The following is a 19,387-nucleotide window of genomic DNA, read 5'->3' on the forward strand; positions in this document are numbered from 1 at the left end:
CTCCCAGTCAATCGGATATCCAAATTAACAGTGGAAAACTGTAACATTACCAACTCGATGTGTACAGATGTATCGTGTCGGGACCGTGTTCACGTAGAATGTTTTGAAATTTAAACATTTTCACAAGATTGATAATGATCTGTGTTTCGAATGGGTAGCCTCTTAAAAATAATATTCATTGATATCTCGATGAACCTGTATATTAGTATTACATAACAGTTCACCAAATGACCTGAAATACTTGCTTCCTATTATACAAAATGATGATGACATAATATATTGCTTAAATATCTTCATATTCACTGCTGCATGGCAACATAGCACTCCTTAATTAGTTTTCTATAATAACGTTAATCTAGTATAATCATTGTAGGATTTTGAACATCTCACAATTTGGGCTGTAGGACTGTAGAGCGGGGGACTGTAGGGCGTACTTGGCCAAAAGTAGGACCCTAGAGCGGAGTCAAATCGCCAGGGTAGGACTCTAGAGCGGAACTCCCTTACGGAAACCATACTATGAGGACTCTAGAGCGGTACCCACATGTAAATTTTGGAGCGGTTAGAAATTGGAGATCGGACTGTAGAGTGGACTTGGTCGGAAGATTGAAATCAGATTAGATACAACTCGTGATTGATTATTATAATAGTGAGATTAGAATAATTCATGGAGTTGTTGAAGCAGAAAATTGTCCTAGATTATTTATATTATACATCATATAATCATATTGTAATTTTTAGATACGTTAGACAATTGTTCGGTATAAACTTCTTCCATTTGACTGAAATATCCTGATGTTACTCTAAAATGCAAAAAGATTCTTTGATAAAGAGGTATAATTATGAACTGGTCGATGTGATTTCGCTAAGCGAAATACCGACCAAGACGTGCACTCAAGCAGATCATTTATGAATGAGGATCTCATCGCGTGACACTTTAGCACCTACTAAGGGTATCTCATGTTCAGTCTAGTGACAGGGGGGGGGGGTCCAAGGGGAACTTTGGGGAACTTTGGGAAAGTCCCCCAAGATTTCTGAAGTTCCCCAAAAAAAAGTTCCCCAAAACTCCCCAAAGTTCCCCAAAATTATTCAAAATTATTTAAAATTATTCAAAATTATTCAAAATTATTCAAAATTATTCAAAATTTCTCTAATATACATTAATACCCATTAATGTTAACATGTATGTTATTATAAGGTATAATCTTAACTTACTTGTTGATACTTGCAGCATGATAATTTGTTTGGCATTAAAAATTTTTTGGGGAACTTTGGGGAATTTTGGGGAACTTTCTGAAGTTCCCCAAAAAAAAGTTCCCCAAAATTCCCCAAAATTATTTGTTTCATTGATAATTTTTTGGGGAACTTTGGGAAAGTCCCCCAGGTTTCCTGAAGTCCCCCAAAAAAAAGTTCCCCAAAACTCCCCAAAGTTCCCCTTGGACCCACCCCCCCAGTGACAGGGTATGTTCCAGATCAGATCCCATCGCATAGCGGTTCTTGTTAGTGATTTCGATAGTGCAGTACAAATGTCACAGAGAATTTAGTTTAGTTTATCACATTCGATTCCTACTCCTCTTTACAACTATCTACAATATGCTGAGTAACAGTTATTACTTAACTCTTCCTGAGAAGGCCGTCTTCATCCGGGGACGAACAGCTGAGATGGGTACGGGAGAACGGACTGAAGAAGGACTACGACGAAGGAATTAACGACCCCCTTACCAATTCCTGGACTTCAGGTCCTGTCTAGGAGCTCCTAGATCTTATACCCTCCCACCTTGGCCTCGACGACTTCCTTAACTACTTCATGACAAATTGGGTACAGGGAGTTTCCACCGCTCGTAGCACCAAAGCTGCCCGCTTTCCTCCGCAATCCTGGAACCTCGTCGACCAGACTACCTGCAACTTCAACAAGACAAACAACCACGCAGAGGTCTTTAACAGAAAGTTTGCAGCAATGTTGGGACACTCTTACCCAACTATCTGGACCTTTCTTCAAGCCGTCTACATAGAACAGTCCACTACAGATGAGATGATGCTCAAGGAGAGCTGTTACGGGGATGCTCCTCCTGCAAAACGAGCCCGTCAGCGTACCAAGGACAGCCGACTGGCACATTTAGTAAAAGTCTACGACGATCATGACATTGTCTCACTCTCCCACCCTGACATGTTGAGGAACGTGATGGTCGAGGAGCTGAGTGAACTATTTCCAGATATTTGATTCGCAGTATTAATGTATAATAAGTTGTATCAATTCTATCATCATTATGTGACGACTATTATTAATCATTGATTAAAAAACAAAGCTCAATCAAAACTAACTTTACTCTCAAATTTCTAACCGCTCTAAAATTTGCATGTGTGATGTGGGTACCGCTCTTCATAGTATGGGTCCGGTAAGGGAGTTCCGCTCTAGAGTCCTACCCTGGCGATTTGACTCCGCTCTAGGATCCTCATAGTATGGGTCCGGTAAGGGGGTTCCACTCTAGAGTCCTACCCTGGCGATTTGACTCCGCTCTAGGGTCCTACTTTCGAATTTGCTTTTCTTGAATAGTCAAATGTTTGGTATATGTTTGATATAATACATTTCTATTTTCTTTATTTGTTATATGAATCTTTAAAGATCATTCCAAGCGTTTTAAAGCATGAAACATGTCTCTTATTCAAGTACTAATAATAATTTGTGAATTTAAATTCATCCTAAAGGTCAAATATGAAGACCTAAATTCATGGCATAAATTGGCATAAATGGAGAATTGGCCAAACAAAATTTCCATTTATGCCATAAAATTTCTATGCCATTTGATGAATTTTATGCCATTTGTCTCCATTCTATGCCATTGGTACCCCCCCGTCACGTGTTAGTGAACGTTTAAGTCACGTGTAAGTCACGTGTTAGTGATGTACTGGATAATTAACTTTATATCCCGTAGGAGCTGGTAAGAAAGCTGCTCCTGCTGCTAAGAAGGAGAACAAACAGAAACAGAAAGACAGCGAGGAAATCACTGAGGCGGAGATGACAGAGGAGCAGGTTGACGAGGCTGTGGAGTCCTTGTTGGACGCTGAAATCATTGCAGGTGGGAATCGCAGTTTTCATATTATGATGGTCCAGAATTAATGCACTGTTACTGGATAATTTTTAGAAGTTTTTCGTTTAAAAATGGCGTGTCTTAAAAAAGTATCGTTTTTAAAACTTTGTAACGTCAGTCCGCCAGTAACTAAGCAATGATAAGCACTGCCAACTCTTAACTGAAATGAAATTTTATTCATCGTGTTTGTTCAGTTTGATCTCAAGCTATTCTGTGACAACTGTTTTTAACTCTGATCATGTTAAATTCAGGTTTGACTGACGCTAACTGGAAGGTTCGACTTGAAGCTGTTCAAAACTTTTCCGCAAAAGTGGAAGGTTTTGAGAAGAATGTCAACGTACAAGCGCTTATCCAAATTCTTGGCAGAAAGCCAGGCTGGAAGGACAACAATGCTCAGGTTTCTTTCTTAAAGTTTTACTTTTCTAATTATGTCCGGGTATATCTAAGGGTCTAAATTTAAGGGTTCCATCATGTTAACTGAACCAATCAATATTCAATTGTGATTCCAAAGTTTCTAATCCGAGAGTTTTTAATAGAATTTAATATATGCTATTTTTATAACCAATAAATTTTAAGCCAGTATTGAACTGCTCCACTCTCCAGTGACCATTTGTTGAAAGATCTTTTAAAACACCGTCTCAGGTATTGAACGAAAAGTTTGGTATCTGTGAGAAGCTCACTCACAAGGGAGACGCTTTCACTAAACGTGGTGCTAACTACGCTTTAGAAGGTATAGTAGACCTTTGAATCATTTGCAATCATTTGCTGTTATTGATTCAAGGATTTGGCCCATACACGTTCTATGAAAGGAAATTCCTTGTTCCTTCTTTAAAGGATATTTTACACAAAATTATAAAGGATGTTTTATAATGTTATGTTTTATATTATTATCACATATTATATCATGTATATTATTATATAATTATGTTTTATATAGTTTGCAAGGCCAGTTTTACACTCTTTCACTTACATCACTTTCTGAAACCTTAAAAGCTTCAACTTGTGCATGTAACTTAACATAACTAATTTTCAATCAGGGCTTGTTGAGAAAATAGGAGACATAAAGATGAACAGACAAGTTACAGCAACCCTCCTCGCTATAGCGGATGTTATCTCACTAAACTTCACTAGTGCTAACGCTTGTGGGTACGCTGAGAAAGCAAAGAGTCCTAAAGTTCATACTGAGGTGAGGCCTAACTAGAACTCTAAAGTAGAGCTCTAAAGTAGAACTCTAAATTAGAACTCTAAAGTAGAACTCTAAAGTAGGACTCTAAAGTAGAGCTCTAAAGTAGAACTCTAAAGTAGGACTCTAATGTAGAACTCTAAAGTAGAACTCTAAAGTAGGACTCTAAAGTAGGACTCTAAAGTAGAACTCTAAAGTAGGACTCTAAAGTAAAACTTTAAAGTAGAACTAACTCTAACTAGAACTCTAAATTGAACTCTAAGTATAACTCTAACTAGAACTTTAACCAGACCTCCAACTATACCTCTAACTATAACTCTAAATAGACCTCTAACTAGAACTCTAACTAAAACTCTAACTATGCCTCTAACTAAAACTCTAACTAGACCTCTAACTAAAACTCTAACTATGCCTCTAACTAGAACTCTAACTAAAACTCTAACTATAACTCTAACTCAGATGTGCAAGTGGTTGGAGAATGCTATCACACTGTTTGGAATGAAGATCAACATCAAGTCTCATCTCTCGTTTGTAAAGATGTGTGTCAGTTCACCTAACGCTCAGATACGTGGAGCAGCTCTCAATCTTATTGGAACTATGTCCATGTACTCCGGTTAGTGACAGTTCCATGTAGGGTATCTATATTTAATTTATTTTCAAACACATGTACTTGGAATATCAATATTTTCAAACTTTATGGCTCTTGCTTATTCAAATCAAAACAAAAACAATTGTAACATTATCCAACTGCTTTGGTTTTCGAAGCACAATGAATATACGTAAACTTTTTAATTTGAAACACAACTGTTCTTTCATTCAAATTTCTGATTGTTTCTGAATAGACTCAGTGAAGACAGATTATAATGGAAATAAATATTAGACATTAGAATAAACATTAGAATCTGTCTTCACTGAGTCTATTCAGAAACAATCAGAAATTTGAATGAAAGAACAATCAAATCATGAGACTCAATAACACTACACGAATCCACCAGACAACAGTCAATGTTAAAACTTAAATTTTATTTAACTGCATGGTACATATTTTGAAATGCAGCAAAACTTTTTTATCAAGTAAGTTTGTATATAAAATTGTAATTTTTGTCGCATTAATAAATTTAAGTTCAAGAAGAATATTTGGTAGAAGGTTATCGCTATTATAGACGTATAGATTTTATATGAAACATTTTAAACTAGTTTGCGTGCGATGGTTTAATTAAAAGCGAAAGACTGCATGCATAGAATATCAACACGAACAATAAAGGTATTGGTATTTGGTATCGTTAATGGAAATCGTCATTGCAGAAAACCTGAAATAAACCCCTCAGAAGGGTTTCTTTCTCGCGGCTTTAAGTTTGAAAAGATGAATATCAGGCTTGTTTCCCGATCGCGACTCTGTCCTGAATACCAACACACAAAATCTCGAACTGAATACCATCTACGCCATAATCAGATTTTGCATCTTCATTTTGACAGTTCCTCCCTGTGTAGTGGTTCTGTGTAGTGGTTCTACCCTGAGCATTTGGTTTAAATACTTTACATTCCATAACCATCTCGTAACCCTCCTCTGGGTTACAGTAAAGTGGTACTCGGATTTCTCCCTTGACTTTATCAGACTTCACAGCATAAACATAAAAAATGTAATTGCCTATGGACTTATCGCAGCTTACTTCTGGGATTCTATTGCGAAAAATTTTCACAGTGAAATTTATATTCGAAATAGAATCCCTTCTCTCTGCTTGGGTGAGTGTTCTGATTTGTCCACCTTCGAATTTTAGTACAATATCCTCTCCATATATGACCTCGTGTGGTTTTCGCAAGAATGGGATTCGCAAGTGGGATTCCAGAGATGGAGCTGTATTGTTCTGCCGGGGTCCCTACCTTTGCTAGAAACTGTTGCACGTATTTTGTGCAATAAGTTTGAAAAGAAGTGTTTGCTGACATATTTCGAATAGCTTTAGAGAGAATTTTCTCAACTATGTCTATTTCACATGATGATTTGTTGGCAGAGGTCCAAGAGAGAAGGCACTCAATGACACAAAACTGATCTGATTTATTTGTGAATGCTGTTGAAAGCACAAACATTCCATCTGCATCAAGGATCTTCCAGCATGAGTAAAGACTGCCACCTTCCTTCATGAACTTTAAATCCCGGACCAAAGCTATTTTATCGTTAATCTTCATTTTGTATCTGCTAAGTCGCTTGTATTCTTGTAATGTTATATTTTCAAAGTCTTCCAACATATCAAATAGTTCTTCAAACTGACCACGGGGACACAAACACATCATATTGGATACTTCAGGTTTGTCGAGGGAACCTAAGAAAAGGTTGTAGCTTGACTGGTCCATGAGCATCTTAACCCACGGCAGATAACCAGGGATAAGATCTTGATGTAGCAGGAGGGAAATCAGCTCCCTTTTAGCCGAGACTTCCGAAATGACACATTCCATAGCACTGTCAAGGTTTTGGTATCTTGTATCAGTGCTATCAGAACGTATCATGTTAACTAGACGTTCTCTGATAAACAATCTACTTGGTTTATACACCTCTTCTTTCAGTGATTCTATAGACGTTGTAACTGCGTTTAATTCTCCTCCAAATGCTTTGGCAGCAGCGATAGAACCATTGATTAACAAACCTACTGTGTCCAGAGTCCATCTATTTCCGGACATCCAATCCAAAATTTGATTTCGAGCTCCAGGAATGTCGAAAGCTACCATGAACTTGAGAATATCTTGAAAGTTTTCTTCAGTAAGCTTAACTGATCCACCGTAAAGAATAGACAAACATTCTCTAACATGTTTATTATCTGTTAGGAACAATTCGTTGTCTTCTTTAATAAACTCTCTGAGCACAGAACTATGTTGGGCTAACAAAACTGCACTGCATTTAAGGATTCCCGATTCCGTTATGATCTGTACTGGATCATTAAATTCATTATTTTCTAGGAAGGAAATAAAATCGGTGTTGAATTCGAGTTTCACGTAAATCTCTGCTTGGATCCTGGTTTGGTTGCCATGGTTACCATGATGTGCCATCTAGAAATAAATAAACGTGTATTAATAATTGTCTCCAGAAAATGTTTATCCAGTGGAAACCATATCCAGAAATCAGTACCTAGCTAGTCATCACATCGTACTTTTTATCACAATTTTTGTACGGCCTTGTACAGGGATGTTACCAAATTTCAGCTATTTTAAACGTAGCCATTATTTAAAAAGTTAACTATTGTGAGCTTTTCTAAACAAGAAATATTGACAAGAGTCGGTCCGACCAGTCCATTTTTACGCTATTTTAAGCTTTAAGTGCATGTGTAATAATTCGGAATGAGTGTGAACTTGCTTACCAGGCAATCATGATTTCCGCTTGGTTCTCATCAGGTCTCTAAGAAAGCCAACAGTGTGCTGATATGCATTGTCATATGTACTTCCTAGAAGCAGCACACGGCCCATTTCGGACTTGCACGAGTTATAATTATAAGTGCATGTGTAATAAAAGTATCAAATACTATTGTCAGGGTCAAAACAAGAAAAGGGAAAATGTAAACCAGGATCTAGTGGAAGGCAATATTCATCCCAATCATGCTAAGTAAATTAACTGGTGTGATGATTAATTAGGCGTATAACACACATAAAACCGGTGTCCGGCACGCACAGGGATGATTATTATTCCCGCAACGCGCGGGAAAAGCACTGATAATAATTTCGAGTGCGAAGCACGAGGGATTGTTATGCAAATAACGCCGACGTGCTTTAGCACGAGGTTTTATTTTAATATAACCTTGAGCTTGCCATGCCGGCGTTTTGTGTTATAAACTCATCCGGCAATCGGGATGTTGCTAAGAGCTAGGGCTAATTCGTTTTAATATCTACCTTTCATTCTAACTATATTAGATCAGTATGAGTATGGGGAATATGAAATGGAATTGGGACGTATATTATACTAATAGATAAATAAAACTAAGGTACTATGACAGTTGAAACTAGCGTTCTATCTATACATAGTTCCTCAGTCCGAACGTTGAATAAAAATAGCATGAAAAAGGGGCGTCGAGTTAAGCCTGGCAAGCGAAAAAAGGAGTTGATATCGTGTCATGAAGTTCATCAAAGTAGACGACTATAATACTTGGCTCATATCAAACAGTACAGTTCATGCTACGACAAAAAAAACCGTCAAGACAAGTTTGGAGCTGGTCCAAGTAATGTAAGAGTCCAAGTAATGTAAGCAGTGTGCTGACCTATGCGCGTCGTAGTAGTTAGTCACGTGATACGCGTCATCACAACACGTGACAGTGCGTGGATGAAATTTTCATGGAATATTAAAACGGAACAAATTTACTCAGCTAGTTGAGTCAAATTAGCGAGACGGGATTATAGAAACTGTGCCGGGGTTATTTATTAAACGGGAAAACCTAACAGCGGGAGCCGGGATTATCAGAATTGATTCTGATAAACCCGGCTCTCGGAGGAGTTTATAAGCACTTTGAACTATTAACAATGCTAATGCTATGGGTCAGTGGTGTAACAAATAGCTTGGCCGCATTATGGGTGTCCTGAAATAGTTACCGCGTAGCGACACTCCACTATAAATATTATTACGAAATATAGCAGCATTCACAGATATTTGTTTAAAACTAATTAGCAGAAAAGTTTAAAAATCCACTGATCGTGGTCCATCCGATTAAACATTAACGACACGAATTAAGACAGAGAAATGTAACAGAGTGGTGTTAGCATGTTGGTTTCCTGTCGTGGGGAGATGGTGGAAACGGACTCATCTACATGATGCTCACAATGAAACAGTCGAAATGAACTTATACTCATAACTTGCTATTCTCTTTAAAAATATTATGTAATATTATGTAATATTATGTAATATTATGTAAAACAGCATAATATTAATATTATAACACACATAACGCACAGGGAACTATTTAAAAATAGAACGCCAACCTTAACCGTCAAAGTAATTTAGTTTTATCTATTAAGTAATATACGTCTCTTACTTCTTATACTGATCCCAATAGTAATAGTAATAGTAATAGTACTATATTTACAGTATGTACTGAAGGGGTATTCTAGGAAGTTTCTTGAACTTTTAACAGGTACCCCTCCTCATTTAACCCTCAATCAAGTTTCCTATCATTAGGCTGAGTCAACAATGAAAGGTATATTTTAAAAGTAAAACGAATTACCCATAAGCAGTTTCCCGAATGCTCCACCAGTCTATTATTGTTCTCCGGCAATTATATCCCTGAAAAGTCGTGAACAATGAGCGCTGATAATTGCCCGCGTGTCTTGAGGAAATATTATCAAACTCCTGTTGAATCACCTTGATGTGCAGCGCTTATCGGATTACACATTTTTCTTCAGAAAGAAACATTTTTAATTTAAAAATTCGATTAATTATAATATATGAGAATCAAGCGTTACATTTCAGCCATGCAAAATTACACTGACATTATTTTGATATAAAACTAGTGGAGACAATGGTATTGCAATTATATAAGTTACATACTGTGTGGCCGTAATTACACTAGGACTTTTGGCAGTATATACCCACCAAGTCAACAAAACAACGTAGCAAAGAAACAAAATGAGTGATGAGGAGAACACAATGAAATATATTACACTGGAGTCCAGGCCATACCAGGCTGTGAGGCTGCTAATTACTAAATTGGGTGAATTTTGGGCTCTGATAATGATTTTGATTCTAATTCTTTTTTTTTAAAGACATATTTTATCATATTTCGCCATTTTTGAGTAACTCTCCAATTTCAGGCGCTGCAATACTGTCCGCGTTCTCGGATACTGACAACAAGAACACCCTCTCTCAAATTGAGGCTGCGATTGAGAAATACAAGAACGCTAAACCCCCTGCACCAACTCGGGGCATTACTGCTGATGATAATGAAGGTACGGTCATTTACCTGGTTTCACTTTCACTTTACCATTTCCTGGTTTCACTTTCACTTCACTCTTTCTTGGTTTCACGTTTATCTTCCACTAACTCATCAGTTGATAGGTTTAATTTTCACTAAATTATCAGTTTGACGGGCTAGAAATTGTTTGGTGTTTTAGTACAGACAGATCCGTCAAAAAATCGATCTACCGACACAAAAGCTTCCCAACTTTTCTAAACTTTTCCACGTGTCTTAAGTCCACTTTTTGCCACTTTTTACCACCTTTCTTGTTTGTCAAATATCTTTAGTTGTGAAGGTTGCGGATTAATCGAGAGTGTTTATCTTATCAGGAGAAAAACTTTCGTGAAGACAATTTTTACGTCAGACAATCAGTTAATTGAATAATTACCAATTAGCTAATTAGCAAAAAAATTGAATCGGCTCAAAATGATGGAAATAGCTTGAAACAATGATAAAAGTGGTTAGCAGCAAGTGTAAGATTTAGATACGGGCAAGGGGGAGTAAAGAAACGGTAATGATCAATTCAGTTAAATGAGTTCCAGGAGAGTCAGGATTTCTTGGAAATCACTTAGAAGAAGTGCACAGAATAGAGAATCCCCGGTATTTTTTAAACTTCCAGGCAAGGTGCTTGGTTTTGGGACACACTCAACTGAGTAAGGTTGAGAGACCTCAAATCTCCCTAGAAATACAGGGTGGGCCAAAAGTCAGTACCCATACGTTGGACTTTATAGCTCAGTCACTGAGTGCCCAATTTAAATACTTCCTTCTGGTATGACTTAGTACCACCACTGGTTCGAGGAATTTGCCAACTCGAAAAATATTCGCGTTCATTTTTTTCAAATGGAAGTTCATTTTCACATTTATTTCATAGTTTGGATAGTCGGATCAAGCTAAATGTTATTGAATTGTGTTTGGCCATTCGAATTACGTTTGTCCTGAAAGAATTAGAACTGTAGCTTCTCAGATGACCGAGATATGAAGCACAACGAGTTTATTCATTACGTGTGATCAGGTGATTGGTTTACCTAATCACGTGATAAGGTGACCCCGTTAACTACCCCGTTAAACATTATGGGAATTGTTAAGGGTGCCCAATTAAGGTGTCGTGTCTAGGAACCGACCGGAACGGCTTTTTTGCTGCCGGACCGGACCGGACCGGATCTCAATAAAAAATCTGGCAAGCCGGACCGGATACCGGATTCGGGCTCTTATTTAAAGGCTCGCCAGATTTTACCGGATTTCAAACAGTTGCTGCACGATAATTTCGAATATAGTATCTAGATATATATTATACCATGTCGTTAAACTTAGGAACAACAAAATCAAACTCGCCTGTGCGCCGTGCACGTGCAACAAATATAGCAATACTCATACTGCGACAATGAGCTCAGACTTGGAGTCTCCAACCTCTGCACAGTGGCTTCAGACTGTCTGGCGTTTGTGAACATTTTGCACGAGTATCTAAATTAATCTGCTGAGACTTAGTGTCTCGTCTAAACTGCTGTTGGGCGACAGTCAGCCGGGGATCGCTAAGGGGATGATATTTTGATAGTAAGATAGTAGTAAAGATATAAAAAATATAAGTTCACTCGATAAAAATAGGAATGAGTTTAAAATCCGGTTCTGGCTAAAATCAGCATTAAAACCGGACCGGACCGGACCGGATCAAAAACGGCAGGATACCGGACCGGACCGGACCGGATTTCCGGTCGGTTCTTAGTCGTGTCACGGTGTCACATAATCACCGAGATACAGAAAATGCTTGATAACTTCGTCATTTCTAATCCGTTTTGCCTCATGTTTTCAGATCATATGCAACATTTGATAATCTACCGTCTTTGAAAACATTAGGCGTTCAGCATGTTCAGAGAAAACAATATAGGTGTTTTAATATTGAATGGGCATGGTCTAAAATATTCGAATTTTCAAATTTTGACGACGGAATCCTCGAACCAGTAAGTACAGTATGCTCAAATATAAAACACGGCGGAGCTATTAAGGCCAACGTATGGGTACTGACTTTTGGCCCACCATGTAGATATCAACAGAGTGTGAGCCACTGCCTGACTAACCTGTGAATACTAATAGAGTTCGCCCGACTCTATGAGTATGGCAAACAGTATCTTCTGATTGTTGATATTCTGAGTATCCTTTGTCCGTGGTGCTGGTTATAAGTTCTTGTTGTGGGTGGTAGAAGGATAATTTCTGACGCCAAACTCATTTACCTAGATTAATTATTTGTTATATTACACTATGAGTATGTCAGACAGTATCTTCTGTGTTGTTGAGATTCTGAGTATCCTTTGTCCGTGATACCAGGTATAGTAATTGGTAGGTAGTAGGAGGATCATTAGAAAGCTGAAACAGATTACCTTAGTCGGTAATATTATGGGGGGGATTATGGGTGTAACAAATATGGACTATTATAATTATGGTTCTTTGGCCCAAAAAGAACCAAATTTGACCCCCCATAATTGTAACTGAGACTTTCCTTTCGTGAAAAAATCTCAAATCGAATTGTACACTGCAACGAAACAGCTGCTGCTGAACTTGTATTATTCATCTAAAGTTGCTGATCTGAAATTTAAATTGAAATTGTTCCTAGTAGTTAACCGCTCAAATTGAAAGGATGGGGGAATATTAGAGAATTCGGACTTTTTGAATCAGAACTAGCTTCAATTCAGCAAACAATAACGTATTAAGCATACTTCTGGACGTGAATGAAAGAAAGATCAAGCATATCATGACTGATATACCAAAAGGAACACCAAAATTTGACTCGGGAGTCGGGGGGTTAAATTATGGGGGGTAAAAATATGGACTGTTATAAATATGGTTCTTTGGCCCGAAAAGGACCAAATTAGACCCCCCATAATATTACCGACTAAGGTAGGCAGACATTACCTAGTCAAGTTAAAGTCACGTGTAAAACGCTGTCACATGAAAAACGGTGATAATAGATTAAACACAGAAGTGGCAACATTGGTTTCGCAATCACTGCTAGTAATGAGGGTAATTAGCACGGGGCAGGGTGGATGGATAGACAAATTTGAAGGTCTAATCAATTTAAGAAAATCAGAAACATAGATGATAATTATGGAAAAACAATCAGTGAAGAAGCTAAGAAATGGTCACGTGAGGTATACAAACAAATACCGCATTAAGGACCATTTATAATACATAAATAATACATGTATTACCCCCCAGTTCCATAGCGGATATTATGCCAAATTATTAGACGGAGGTCCATTTCTACGGTGATGATTCTCCGGCTCCGTCTACTGTATTAGACGGAGATGAAGCTCTCCGGGAATTTCTCGGAGATTGTAGCAGTTTGTGGCAGTTTCTTTGCACTTTGCTCCATCTGTGAGAATCAACAAAATTACCGTAGATGGTCTCCGGATAAGGTTATGGAACTGCAAACCGGAGAAATATCCGAAGAAATATTAGTTGACGATCTCCGTCTAATAATTTGGCATAATATCCGCTATGGAACTGGGGGTTAATACACGTATTGTGTCGTATTGTGATTGAATACAGCTCAAGATGTACTTACATCACCCACCGAATTAGCTATGATCAATCACATTCGGTCTGATTGTGGAGGAAAAGTAGAGGTCTAGTACATCCCGGTTTAGATTGGCACGATTGACGCGGACAGTATAGAGAGGTTTTATTGATTACAAATATGATTATCCCAACCCACTGATTAATCATTGAAATCAATAAAATGATAGTACAGCAGGCTATCTGTTCGATCTTGAATGGGCCTTCGGTGCAGTTTCTGTGAAAATTGATAAGGCTGTACTGTAATTAAATATGAAACTCTAATATCGTGTACGGTGTGGTATACGTTTTTCAGTTTCGGACGTTTCCACTTGTAATTCCTGATTACTAAAATGTGCCGAGATTTACTGAACTACAACTACAAATATTGATGTTAGTATTCTTGAAACGAAAAATGTTCAGAGTTTTTCTGAAAAACATTTTTCTCCGTGTTTCAAGCTATTCCGATAATTTTAAGTCAATTAAACAATTTTTTAAATTTTTTGCTAATTAGCTAATTGTTAATTATCCAATTAACTGATTGTCTGACGTAAAAATTGTCTTCACAAAAGTTTTTTTCCTTGAAAAGATAAACACCCTCGAATAATCCGCAACCTTTTACGATGTTCACAACTAAAAATATTTGACAAACAAGAAAGGTGGTAAAAAGTGGTAAACGTGGCAAAAAGTGGCCTTAAGACACATGGAAAAGTTTTTTAAAGTTGGTCAGCCATAAAGGGCACCTAATGGGACTCAAAAACGTTAAAAATCCTCAAGAAGCTTCTTGTGTCGGTAGATCGATTTTTCTCAGACGGATCTGTCTGTACTATTTGCCTTTATTTAAGTTTCGTGAATTCTTTTCTTTTCAATTTCCACCTTAGAAGATCAACATCGTTAGCCCTACTCCAGCATGCCTAAAACACTCCTCAAAAAACACATTACACAGGTACTTTATTATTTATAATTTGTAAATTTATTAGGTGGAGCAGATGGAGAAGGTGAAGCTGAAGCAGACGAGGGAGGAGCTGAAGAGGCATTGGATCTGGAGGACCTCATTGAGAGAAAAGACATTTCAGCGGACCTTGACAAAGCTTGCTCGCTGTAAGTTTCCGTTTTGGTTTCTGTTTCTGTTTTAGCGGACCTTGACAAAGCTTGCTTCCTGTAAATTGACTTTATATACCCTATACTTTTTAACATGTCAATAACTAATATCACTAATGAGTATTACCTAATGAGAAGGTAAAGCTATGATAGCAACAGATGAACTAATGGGTGACCGACAACTGAACCCAATTGAACGTACTATTTTCCTTTCAATAACAGTTAATTCGAATCAAAATAAGAAGTTATTCCTTGTAGCAAGCAAGATACATTATATATTATACAGGTTAATACTTTGGAATGTTAAGACAAAGCTAGGATAGCAACGAATGAACTAATGATGTCATCATTTTCTGCCCTACCATCAGATTCTTCCAATCAACGATGTAACAATACCAAATTGCCATTTTTATCTTCGGGTAATCAGAATTACAAGGAAAATAGTAATTACTCCAGTAGCAGGGAGGTGTTGAGTGTGCACTTCGATGTATAGAGTTTTTTGCTATTGAATCGGGTTAAATAGGTCATTGGTAACTCAAATCACCGAGGGGGGAATTTTGTGTCGCTAGTCCCAACCCTGTGGAGCCACGCCCATATTTCATATCAGGTGCGTATATGGGAAATATGTATCTCAGCTTCTGAAGGTCTTAGAGACTCAAATTTGAGTTTAAAATGACCGCAATACACATGTTTATATTAGTACTATGAAGGTCATGAAAGCCCAAAATGCTTCTTTTTGGAAAAAAATTCAGAAAAACCGATTTTCACTTGAGCGTGAGTAAAAAACTCTACTCTAGAAATTTAGTGAAAATCGAGTAAGCAGTTCAGTGTCTACAAGATTTCTAAACACAGGGTCCTCTGTTAGGTCATTCTGAATTAGAATTGATAAAGTAAGCAAATTCTATAAGTAGTTTCAACCCTGTGGAGCCACGCCCATATTTCATATCAGGTGCGTATATGGGAAATATGTATCTCAGCTTCTGAAGGTCTTAGAGACTCAAACTTGAGTTTAAAATGACCGCAATGCACATGTTTATATTAGTACTATGAAGGTCATGAAAGCCCAAAATGCTTATTTTTGGAAAAAATTCAGAAAAACTGATTTTCACAAGCAAAAAATCTACTCTAGAAGTTAAGTGAAATCGAGTGTAAAGTTCAGTGTCTACAACGTTTCTAAACATAGGATCCTTTGTAAGGTCATTCTGAATCAGAATTGATAAGGTATGCAAATTCTATTAGTAGTTTTAACCCTAGGGTGCAAAACTCCTAAATTACCCCCAGGCGCAAATATATGACTTTTCTATCTCGGCTTCTGAATGTTGTAGGGGCCTCTCTTTGAGCTCAAACTAACTACAATGGCCACATTTATATACCGACTATAAAGCAACATAGGGGGGGAGCCAAGTGGATATTTGTAGATATTTGTAGATTAATGTAGAGTGGATAATCCACGAAAAAAGTGGATGACATTCTACAAATTTATACATTTATCTCCAAAATTTCAGTAGAATTTCTGGGCACATATTTGAGATTACATTTTTTGTAGATAAATGTAGATATTTGTAGATTATTGTCAATGGATAATTCACGAAAATTCTACAAATTCTACAAATTTATACATTTATCTCCAAAAATTCAGTAGAATTTCTGGGCACATATTTGAGATATACATTTTTTGTAGATAAATGTAGATATTTGTAGATTATTGTAATGGATAATTCACGAAAAAAGTGGATGACATTATCCAAATATCTACAAATATCCACTTGGCCCCCCCCCCCCCCCCAACATAGGGTCTATATAGCTTAGTTTATAGAAATTCATTAAAAACTGTTTTAACCTTCATGCATCATAAAATAGTAATATGATCAAACATGTACTTAATAATGATATCTCGGGCTAAAAAGATATTTGCAGCACAGTAAAACGTTCAACATAAACACATTAGGATAAAATTTATGGAGCAGCACATACCACCTAACTTTAATTTTGGTATTATTATTAATCAACTATATACAGCAAACACAAGATAATATAAATTAAATCATAAAATCGAGTGGCCGAGTAGTCTCGACTCACCCATAACTTCTCCAAAGGCGTCTATCATGAGCTTTGTACACTAAATCGTTGAAATTACTTAAACTAAATCTTTTATTTACAATCACAATAATTTGTTTTGTCATAATGTCTTTTAATAATAAATCAAATAAATTTGAACGAGGTCTGCCCCTCCTTCCTTTGTAGTCAAAACATCCTAAACATGCAAATCTGAAAGATAAGAAGGCGGGAGTGTCATCACCGCTTCTGAGAACGTGCCCAAGCATCTTCCATCTTGCTTTCTTGATCCTTTCAGTAAGGGGTCTGACATTACATCTCTTATATAAATTCTCGTTGCTGATAACCGTAGGCCAATAGGTGTTGATTATCTGTCTCAGATGCTTCCTTTGAAGAACGTCGACAGATGCCATTACGGTTTCAGGAGCAGCCCAGCTGCTACAGTTATACAACAGCACTGAAGTGACAAGAGCTTCGTACAGCTTCAGCTTTCTACTCTCACTGATCTGAACAGAACTATTCAACCAGACTTTCTTGTAGGTGTAGAAGGCAACATTGGCTTTGTTGCGTCTGTTGACAATATCTCTTTCTGAACAGAGCTTTGATCCTAATAGCACTGACTCTCGCCACTCTTCATCTCCTCTAATTTTATTGCCATGAGCATCTAAAGCATCTGTATCTGCCAAATACACTCTTGTAAACACCGTCTTTGATTCGTTAACAAAGAGACTCCAATCCTTTAGTATATCACTGGCAATTTTGGTATAACTGCGAAAATACTCAGTTTCAGAAGGCTGCCTTCAGCTCCCTCTCTGGGGCTCTCTCCAGTACAGCTGCTCGGCTATTATGGCTAATCAACTTGAATCCAACCTCATGTAGCAGAATCTACTTCTAGCTGCCTTCTGCTAACTCCAGGTCAACTCTACCCAGCTACCACCATACGTTATGATTTTAGATCTTATAACCTCTGATATGAGTGCTACCTCCGCTGCATCCAACATTTATATACCGACTATAAAGCAAAGTCCTTTCGAAGGCAAACCAAAAATTAGGCATGGCGAGAAGAAATTGTTATTTTGTCCAAGACGTAAATCGTCGTAGAGTACTGTATCTCACTTTAGTGAGGAGCCTATTTGAGCATTGCTCGGTTATATGGAGACCAGTCACAAAATCCCAGATAAGCAAGCTGGAGGGCCTCCAAAAGCGTGCTATTAAGTGGATTCTTCACGAGGAGTATATGAGTTATCCACTATCCACATACATTCAAAAATGCAGACAGCTGAAGATTATGCCGATTGAAGACCGCTTTGACTTCTTGGATCTCATCTTCTTCTTTAAAATTGTGAAGCAACATATACCTGTCACTTTACCCTCATATTTGCAACCATTTCAAGGCCACTCAAGGCTCAGAAATAGTCACATGGACTCTCTATGTTTTGTAAGCTCTATCTCACCTCGAGCTAGCTCCAACGCTTTTGCCAAGAATTTCTTCTATAGGACCCACACTAAGTGGAATCACATTCCTCTAGATATCCGTGAGATAGAGAGTATCACTGATTTTAAAAGTAAACTTTCCACTTACATGTGGGGGAAAATTATCCCGGTGGATTCGGACTCTGAACTTGACTATTCAATAGAAACAAATCCGTAAAATAGTTTATTCAAGATTATCTATTCTTGCTGTCTGCATTCACATATTTCTCAATTTCATCTCACAGCACAATATTTTATGAATTGATTGAATGGGTGTGTGATTTTGTTTAAAGTAACTTATTACAATTTTATAAGGGCCCATGCTTGTGCAGGAGCTGCATTTGCACTCAATATCTGTGTTTTGGTGACTCTCAGGTCCTTTGGTTACATACATTTTGTCCGAGACAATTTCAACTTTGACAATCCATGCTTAGAGGACAATATTATATTTAACTAATTCATTGTGTAAACTTGTATGTAATTGACTGATTTGAAAGATTTCAATAAAAAAAAACTTAACTTCTAGAGTAGATTTTTTGCTTATGAAAATCAGTTTTTCTGAATTTTTTCCAAAAATAAGCATTTTGGGCTTTCATGACCTTCATAGTACTAATATAAACATGTGCATTGCGGTCATTTTAAACTCAAGTTTGAGTCTCTAAGACCTTCAGAAGCTGAGATACATATTTCCCATATACGCACCTGATATGAAATATGGTCGTGGCTCCACAGGGTTGAAACTACTTATAGAATTTGCTTACTTTATCAATTCTAATTCAGAATGACCTAACAGAGGACCCTGTGTTTAGAAATCTTGTAGACACTGAACTGCTTACTCGATTTTCACTAAATTTCTAGAGTAGATTTTTTTACTCACGCTCAAGTGAAAATCGGTTTTTCTGAATTTTTTTCCAAAAAGAAGCATTTTGGGCTTTCATGACCTTCATAGTACTAATATAAACATGTGTATTGCGGTCATTTTAAACTCAAATTTGAGTCTCTAAGACCTTCAGAAGCTG

At 37.3% G+C, this 19,387-nt stretch overlaps 1 protein-coding gene across 15 annotated transcripts in view; it reads left to right on the forward strand.

Annotated features, from left to right (window-relative positions):
- Positions 1–19,387, forward strand: part of LOC134814230 (cytoskeleton-associated protein 5-like) — a 129,256-nt gene that overhangs the window by 86,998 nt on the left and 22,871 nt on the right. For all 15 annotated transcript variants that reach the window (XM_063822293.1, XM_063822300.1, XM_063822296.1 and 12 more), the window contains 7 exons: positions 2,931–3,074; positions 3,338–3,483; positions 3,729–3,816; positions 4,124–4,272; positions 4,729–4,882; positions 10,051–10,185; positions 14,720–14,840. In XM_063822293.1, coding sequence (XP_063678363.1) covers positions 2,931–3,074; positions 3,338–3,483; positions 3,729–3,816; positions 4,124–4,272; positions 4,729–4,882; positions 10,051–10,185; positions 14,720–14,840 — 937 coding nt within the window. The remainder of the gene's footprint in view (positions 1–2,930; positions 3,075–3,337; positions 3,484–3,728; positions 3,817–4,123; positions 4,273–4,728; positions 4,883–10,050; positions 10,186–14,719; positions 14,841–19,387) is intronic.

The sequence above is a fragment of the Bolinopsis microptera genome, chromosome 4 (assembly GCF_026151205.1).
Source record: "Bolinopsis microptera isolate Bmic1 chromosome 4, MBARI_Bmic_1.0, whole genome shotgun sequence".
Lineage (NCBI taxonomy): Eukaryota > Metazoa > Ctenophora > Tentaculata > Lobata > Bolinopsidae > Bolinopsis > Bolinopsis microptera.